Raw genomic sequence first — 9,281 nt, forward strand, 5'->3', positions numbered from 1 at the left:
AGGGGTGTTGGAGATGCGGGAAGATGCTGGACAAAAATCGTGCACCTATGGATGAGGACAGTGGGTGGGAGTGAGGGCAGGGGTGGGGCGGGAACTGGGAGGAGGGGAATTATGGGGGGGAAAAAGAGGAACAAATGTAATAATCTGAACAATAAAGATTTAATTAAATAAAAAATAACAGCAAATGCAGAAAGTCCCCAATATATTAATGGATTGTATTCTAAACTGTTGCTATAAAATTGGGTCTTTGGAATCTGGAATTCATTCTCCACTGTAGTAACTATTTAGTTATTTAGTAGATCTCTATAGGATAGGATGGGATACAGTAGACATCTATAGGACAGGATGGGATATAGTAGACATCTATAAGTATAGGATGTGATACAGTATAGATCTATAGAATAAGATGGGATATAGTAGACATCTATAGGATTGCTAGCCCAGCCTTTTTTTTCTTCTGGGTTGGTCTACCTCACCAATACAGAGCTATCATATTTCCATCTAATTTTGCCCAGTCAGGTGAGCCCAAACAGATACTTGGCCCAGGAATGGATATCTGACCTGGGATTTGTAGATTCTAAACTGAAAATACCTTAACATCAATCTTTATTTGTAGGTATAAATTCCAGAACTGGAGCAGTCATGTTTCCCATAATTTTCAATGAATAAGATGAAGCAAACACACAGAGGAGGAGAGAGAAAACATGAAGTGAGACCTGGTTGCATTTGCATCCCTTATTCCAGTTGTTCCTAAGATTGAACTGCATCCCTGCCCTTCTCATCTGGTAATCAACCATTCTATGAATTCCATGAGCTAATTCATTCTCTTGCTTTTTAAGGCTAGTACAAGCTTAGTATCTGTCACTTGCAACCAGAAGACTGACCAGTGCGCACAGAAAATGGTGCCAGTGAGGTGGCTTCCTAAGCCAACTCAGAGGAATTTACCTAATACCAGTTCCACTGCTACTAAAAATCCCGAGCTTAGTTCCGGTGTTCATAGACCGAACCTCTCCTTAGCACTGAGCCCCACATTCTTCCTACCTTCTCCCTCACTCCCCACACCCTGAACTAGAAGGGATCATCAGTGAGGTGAGAGAGAGAAAAAAAGACTTGGCGAAAAAGTACTTGTGACTGTCTATGAAAGAAAGAATACAGCAGAATTATGAGGGGTTCTGGTGGCTCCTAGGGCCCTAGTGGGAAATGGTCCCCAAGAGTAGGTGGTTGGCTCAGGCAGAGGTACTCATATACAGCAATGATATTTCCTAATCCAAGAGCACCCATGTAGGAAAATACCTGTCCTGTAATACTTGGCCTTGCAAGTAAACCTGTTTTATTTTGGTCATTGGCAGTTCAGTTGAGCAAAACCTCACACAAAGGTCGAGGCACAGCAATTCTATAACCACAAGTGTTTAGGAAAATCATTTGATTGGCACTTCATAAACGAGAGTATCATTGAAAACGTAGCCAGGACGCCAGAACCGGTTTGGCTCAGTGGATAGAGCGTCGGCCTGCGGACTCAAGGATCCCCATTTCGATTCCGGTCAAGGGCATGTACCTTGGTTGCGGGCGCATCCCCAGTGGGGGGCGTGCAGGAGGCAGCTGATCGATGTTTCTCTCTCATCGATGTTTCTAACTATCCCTCTCCCTTTCTCTCTGTAGAAAATCAATAAAAATAAAAAGAGAAAAAGAAAAGAAAATGTAGTCAGGACAAAAGGATGCAGGATGCAGTCTCCTGGACTTTATCTTGAAAATATAGAAAATAAGGTGTCCCACCCTACACACACACACACACACACACACACACACACACACACACACAAATGACTGCATTCAAAAGCCTTTGTGGGTATGTGCGTATGTTGAGAAATAAGAACGTAGGACTAGATTAAAAATAACCGTAGCATAGGATCTACCATTATAGAGCACAGAATGAAAGGGTGGTTAAACCAAATGAATGTGAATAGCATCATCCTTTTCATCCAACTTAAACTAGCAATTAAAAAGATATTTTAAAAAGACTTATAATAAACTATGAAGAATGACTCAGACTCTGAAAAAGATGAAGTATTGTGTTTAAATTCTGATCATTTAGGAAATGTTTGCTCCAGTGGAAGATACATAGACAATGATATAAAAAAATTTGAAGTAATTTTAATTTATTTTTATGAAAATAATACAAGTTCCTTATGGAAAATGTAGAGTGGCAAAGAGAAAAAAAGGATACATAATCCATAAATCCACCATTTAGCTGCAAATATTTTGTGTTACATGGTGAATATCCTTTCAGTCTCTTTTCAATGTCATATAGACACATCTTTTAACAAAAGAATCCAATATGTACTGCCTTTTTTTGCTCACTTATAGTAAGGTTGTTTTTTGAAATATTAATCTTTGTACTTTTCTTTGCTTAACTCTTTAAGATAACATTTGCTCCAATAAATCAGAGGCATCTACATTTTGCCTTGGGAACATTTACGACTGTTGTGCCAAGAATATGAAGAAAAAAAAGTGTTGCTGTTAACTTCTAACAAGATGGAATTTTTGAGTGCTGAGGGAGATATTTTTCTTGAAAGTTGGGCATTGTTGAGAAATAAAAGGCTCGAATTTCTTAGGTTTCTATCAACAAAAAGACGCAGAAGCTCCAAAACATGGGACAAATAGAGTGATCTTAAAATTTGTTCCTATATTAACTCAAAATCTCTTTATTACCTGTTAGTCCCTGCTAAGTCATGCACTAAACGAGGGAAAGCACAGCTTAGCTTCCATTTTAAATGCTTTACCATTCTAATCAGAAGTCTAATGCATTATACTTCTTTAAGCTCGCTTATGCAGAGATGCCCAAAAATCTTTTGATGTTATCTTGCTGCATCAGGATTATGGCTGTGAAAATCAACTCTGGTTTTATTATGGATTCATGCTATCCCTATCCCACAATTATCACCATATTTTATTTTTCTTCCTCTTTTTCCTTTTTCTGTTTTCTTCCTATTACAGGGTGGGGTTTGGCTCTTATTTCAGGCAGGGGAGAAAAGTAATTGAAATAACAAATACATAAAATTAACCTGAACTCTTAAAACTCTGTCACCATGGAGATCAGAACATGAACTATCTCCAAGGGAACTCAAATGATTTTTTTTTTTTTTGCTTTAAATGATCATCACTTATTATTGAATGTTGATTTGGCCAAGGAAGGGAAGAGTAAAAATAAATAAATAAATAAATAAATAGCCTCACACCAGAGAATTTATTAAAGACAAGTATAGTTGTTCTGGTTCTTCGTATTGCATTATTCCTGTGAGTGGGAAGATATCCCAAGACAAAATTTTTCCTCAATTCAGAATTTCTGGAAGAAATCATCTGATGATATAGCTCCATAAATGCTACAGAAATGACTAGAGAAGAGTAATCTCTAGAAAAGTCTTCTCTCACCCAGAAGCATCAAGGTGAGATGCAGGTGATATGGCTCTGTATCTATCACTCCAGCTGCAAGGAAGAGATGGCTCCTAGACAATGTCGCATCCCAGTAATACCTCTAACAACCATTCCGGGTATATCACTTTATCACATCCATTATACACAACCATTTTAAATATGTGTAGTGAAGTCAAGCAGACTTGTATTACATGCCACATAAACAGAAAACGGGAATCACCCAAAAGTTTAAACTAGGTAAGTCAAAATTTCTTCCAAACACCAATTCTATTTTGCAAACCCATGGATATAGTCATTTAATCAAATACTCAGTTGAAAGGCCACTCAAATGGTGTCTTATAAGTAGTAAGTGCTAACCTTTAATAAAAGCATAAAAATCAATAAAAGCTTTAATATGTACTAAAATAAGTCAGTAGAAACCAAACAAATATAACCATAATGCAAAAAAACAAAACGGTCAATGACATCATTTGTTTGGAAATTTATACAATTTGAACTTTATGCAGTTTTTTCTTGTTTTGTTTTGTTTTTAGGACAGATCTTGGTAACTGGTTGGATATGGAAGAAAAAAAGAGCAGCCGCAGTACATCCAGCTCAGAAACATAGGGTTTGTTTCCTGTGAGCCATTTTCATAAACCCATCAAAATATAACCAGGTATTATGTGTGTTTCTATTTAAAGACACCTTATTCAATATATATTGTTGATTAATTAACATCGAACTTACAGCCGACAGCACTATAACTCATGCCTGAATGAAGCTTATGTAACACATAATTTTCTCCACATCACACACTTCTTGAACTTAGGAACACTAGATAGCTCTTGAGCACTATACTTCAGGACCGTTTTAATAATAAATCACCTTCAAAACTCACAAAGATGCAAAAAAACAACAACATGGCACTGCAAAAAGAGTATCTGCTCCCATATGAGTGCTAAAAGAAGAAGGCAGAATGTCACTTTGTCTGACCTCAACTGGGAATGCGTGTAGACAGTAACTCAAAATGTTTGCCCCTCTGCACATGTCCATAAATGACCATGAAAGCACCTCGACCATTGATTTGAGGTTACAAATAAATTTTAGCGAGTAGACAAATTTGCAAATATAAAACCTACAAATAATGAGGATTGACTGTATTTGCCAACTATAGAGAACAACTTGTATTTCCCTGTGCTGCTGCTTGCTATTCCACTGCATTTGCCTGTTTTCTTTTATTTACCTATGAAGCTCCTATTCTTTCTAAACCCTGCTCGGGAAACCAGCCCCCCCCCCCCCGCCCCACACACACACACACACACACTAACTTTCCTTTCCTGTTCCCTTTGCCTCTTATACTTATCTCTATTTTGCACAAATAAGATTGACATTTTCTTTTACTGGCCTATGAACTTCCTTTAGGTCAATGAAATATCCTATGTATGTATATACCAGTTACTGTGCTTACTATGTGGCAGGCTATATGTTAAAAAGGAGTTTCACATACAACACCATGTTTAATCTTACTAGAATCCTTTCATGCCCATTTCACAGTTGCAGAAACAGAGGCCCAGAGTATCACTTGCCATATCACAAGCTGCAAAGTTGGTGTTCAACCTAGAGCCCACACTTTTAACCATTATGTTATCCTAAATAAATAGTATTACTAGATACCACATATTATTGACTGCTTACTATGTGCCAGGCATGGTGCTAAATGCTTTATACAAATTATCTCATTGAATCTCCTTATTCATCTCTGCATCTCCAATATGTAGCTGTTAATTGGACTGAATTTATTTCTTCCTGCTCCCAAACCGTCTTTCTAAAATCAATAGCATGAGAAATCTCTCTACATTTCCAGAAGTGGCCAGAATGACTTTCAGTGTTATACCACCCTTCTCCGCACCAAATTCCTCACCTCCTTCTCATTTCTGTCCTTCTGTAGTTTTGCTATTGATGTCTCTGATGTTCACAAGGCAACTCCTCAGAGCAATGGAGAAAAGAACAAAGTACTATCCACTTGAAAAGATCTTTCTCTGTAACAATAATTTCTAGTAGTGATTTATATCATAACTTAAATCCTTATGGAGTAACAGAATCATGGAAGAGGTAAGTGTTTTTGCTTGAGGGCCATGAGGTAAGCCCTGTATGAGGCTAAAAGAGGATTTTGTTTCTCAATGTAGCTTTGGATTTCAAATCTATATAAACTTCCATACTGAATTCAAAACAGGCAGATCTTGGAGATGAGACGAAAAAATAAGGCTTTGGAAAAGTAAGGAATAGGTGTGAAAAATTTGCAAGACAGAAGCTACAGGGCTCACATACATTGCATGAAGGAATGGGATCAAGGAGGGCTTAGCTTTAGGGCTAAGTCCAAATCATCTTTATTTATTTTTTTAAATATTTCTTTATTAATTTCAGAGAGGAAGGGAGAGGGAGAGAGAGAGAAAATTCAATGATAGGAGAGAATCATTGATTGGCTACCTCCTGCATGCCTGGGACCCTTCAGTCCCCAGGCCAATGCTCTATCCACTGAGCCAAACCAGCAGGGGCCCAAATCATCTTTAAATGGCAAAAGTATAAAGAAGATGACTTCACTTTCTCTTTTTGCTCTCCCCCAGAGAATTCCAAATACAGAATCCTAATTGCCCTAAAAGTCCCCATTTTTCTCCCAGTTATATGTTATGGTTTTGCTATTGGTTACTGCAATAGTTAATAAAACCACATAATCTCTAAGTGAATTCAAAGCCCAAGGGCTAAGGCAAAGGAAGTAAAGCAAATACCTTCTGGGACCAGGCAAGAACTTTTATGAGTGCAATTAAGAGAACTCTTATCTTCGGTAGTGGTACATTCATTGTTGCCAGGAAGAATAAAATCCTTTCAACTTTCCAAGAAAAGACATAATCCTGCATTTTTATGTATAACCTCCTGGTTTTAAATGTGGGCAATTATTTAAAAATGAAAACACAGAGCATGCCAAACAAACTGTTGGCCTTAGTGGGAAATACCAGTTTGCAGTCCCTGGTCTGAAGAATCCTAGGAGCCTAATAGGAGCCTATCACCTAGGCTAGGCCTAGGGATGTCTTTCAAGTTATTCAGTGTGCCTTACTGCCAAATGACAGTCCTAGAAGCCATGTTCTGAACAAAAATCTCTCTCCTGTCCCCTGGCCTCCTCCTAATGCCCTGCTTTTGTGAGCAAGTACTTGTCTCAGAGACCAGAGTTCCACGCCTCTGCAAACACCCTTCGATCCATCCTGCACTTGGGTGATCTATGACCTCTGGTGGCAGGGCACGGGCTGCAGCAGGTCTTGGTGTGTGCTGGGGAGCCACTCCTCCAGAGCGCTCCCCTCCTATCTTCTCCTCGGTTCCCAATTTGCATTCCTACCCTCCCCATTTATCCTTTGAAGATGTTTCCCTTGCTTTTCTCTTCTCTCCTCTCCCAGTTCTGTCTCATCCTTTTCTTTCTCTGTTGTTCCCTTCCTCTGTTCTCATCCTCCTCTGTTTATTCTATCCTCTCCGCCCTTGTCCTCGCTCTATTACTCTCCTTCCTTTCCCCATCTCTTCCGCGCTTCTCCCTCCCCCAGACCCAGAGAAAGGGGAGCTTGGGAGAGCTCGCTCACCAGGAATACACCAACACCGGATTCGAGTATTTTTTGTGATGGGAGCGGAGGGTCAGGGAGCCCTTGCGCTCCAGCACGTCGGGGGGTCCGATCTCAAACTGGTATTCCCTAGTGCTGCACAAGTCCTGGTGGGAGCTGCCGAAGTTCTCCATGACCGCCCTCGCGGCGCAGACCTGATTTCCCTCTGCGCTGGTTTGGGCCCGAGCCAACTACTCCAAGATTCGGCGTCTCTCAACTCCTAAGCAACCTGGGGCGGGGTCAATGGAGGGAGGGCGCCCTCAAACGTAATAACCCAGGTTTCCTAGACAGTGTTGCTGCGGAGTTAAAGGAAACTACATTTCCCAGAATGGAACGAGGGGGCGTCCGGGCTTCATAGAAGGAGGCTCTGCATGTTGGGACTTGTAGTTTCGCCCGCCCAGCAGCCTAATCTCCGAGTGGCTGGGCGGAGTTTTAGGGGGACCCTAGGGTCAGTCAAGGGCTGATGGGACCTGACCCCGGAGAGGGGTCTGTTCCGCTATCCTTGCATAAATTCTTTTTACCATCCATCATCTGTTGCCACCATACTTTCTGCTTATACAAGTTTGACTAAAAGGGAGCAAGAGAACACACCTCAAACCCTAAAATATGTCATTTCTATATAGATTTTTCTAACTGAGAAAGAGGAGGAATGGAATCATTCAGCTAAAAAGTCTGAGATGAAATGACCTGGCTGGTTCCAATTTCAGCTGCTTTCAATACTTTCTGAACATGAGTTTCTTCCTTTGGAAAAAAAACAAAACAAACAAACAAACAAAAACACGAAGGAAGGTTTGGGACTGAAAAGGGGGCGGCGTGAACAAGAGAACCTAAGGTCTCCAGATTCTTAAGTACAGTTTAGGGCTCCGGTACATTCAGCTTCCTAAGACGTACCAAGTTCTTATCATTTAAAACATGATCTTTTGTGACAATCCAAATTCACCACATTATTGTATTGTGAGTTATATGCAAGGAGATTTCAAAATAATTATCTATGGCATTGCTTTCAAGAAATCAATGAAGTGCTTATTTCATTTTTTCACTTTCCAAGTAAAAAATATTTAACACATCAGAATTCTCTTCCCCAGCCTCAGTTGAACACTTTGAGGGCATTAATGGACTATATCAGGGCCCTCCCTCTTACCTGGAACAGTGCTTTTAGTACATGGCATCATTTCACAGTGTTAAATGAGTGAGTGAAAATTATGTCTGATTGTGTTATATTTACCTGGGCTTTCAGAAATTTCATAAATGTCTTACTTTATGAAGACCACATATACACAAAAATTCAAATTTAAAAGTAGACAAATTAAGAGATTTCACATTACAAATAGGTTCTCTAGTTTGCAAAAGATTTGTTATAGCACTCCTATAAATAGTGAAGTGCCTTGCGGGATGAGTTTTCATAAATTTGATTACACATAACTATTAAATGCTTTTCTGTCGCCTGTGATCGCTCCGTGTGGACCCCTGTGGTACCTAAGACCCTATTTTACAGACAGCCACAGTTAAGCCATGCAATTTGAAACCAATCCAGCTAAGTGCTAGTAGATTACTGACTGCTATTTGAGTTCTTCTTGAAGTAATGGGAGGAAAATAGAAGTTAATTTTAAAAGGGTAAATAAGATCTGTGTTAAGCTCAGTGCTTTATAAATCATAGCATATAGCCATTGCTCCAAATATGACCACCATTGCTATCATCTGCTTGTGTGGTTCTTTTACTCATGCTTAAAGTGGTAGCAACATAATAAACGTGCAACCAAGATGTCAGGTCTGTGCCGCCAATCTGAGGGAGAGACAGAGCTTCCTGGAGCTTAGACCTCTTTCTCTGCTGCACAGGTGCTGCAGAAATTTCAAAGCATTTCAACACACCCACTGGCAGTAAGTTAACAAAACAAGCAAAAGATAGCTTGTTATTTTAGAGTTCCTTAAGCTAAGATGACAGTCTATTTGAGTCTACAAATATGCTTTTTTGTTATACTATTCTTTTTTCTTCTTTATAACTTTACTAGAGGCCCGGTGCATAAGTTCATGCACAGGTGGGGTCTGGCCGGCTGCCCCGATGGAAGCCATTGGGCCAGACCGGTGGGGGGGAGGGGATGCAGGAGGTTGGCTGACCCCACCCCCCGAAAGGGGTGGGTGGTTGGGGCTAGGTCCAGCGGGGGGCTGGGGGCAGCACCAGGAGGTCAGTCAGCTGACCCTGCCCACGATCAGGGTGGGGGGGGGGGCAAT

The 9,281-nt window shown here is 40.2% G+C and overlaps 1 protein-coding gene across 1 annotated transcript in view; it reads right to left on the bottom strand.

Moving 5' to 3' along the window:
* Positions 1–7,296, bottom strand: part of LOC102772014 (chromosome unknown open reading frame, human C9orf135) — a 54,939-nt gene extending 47,643 nt beyond the window's left edge. The window contains exon 1 of the mRNA XM_015565029.1: positions 7,035–7,296. Coding sequence (XP_015420515.1) covers positions 7,035–7,186 — 152 coding nt within the window. The 5' untranslated portion in view covers positions 7,187–7,296. The remainder of the gene's footprint in view (positions 1–7,034) is intronic.
* Positions 7,297–9,281: the final 1,985 nt, after the last annotated feature.

This window comes from Myotis davidii, unplaced genomic scaffold, assembly GCF_000327345.1.
Source record: "Myotis davidii unplaced genomic scaffold, ASM32734v1 scaffold616, whole genome shotgun sequence".
NCBI classification, from domain to species: Eukaryota; Metazoa; Chordata; class Mammalia; order Chiroptera; family Vespertilionidae; genus Myotis; species Myotis davidii.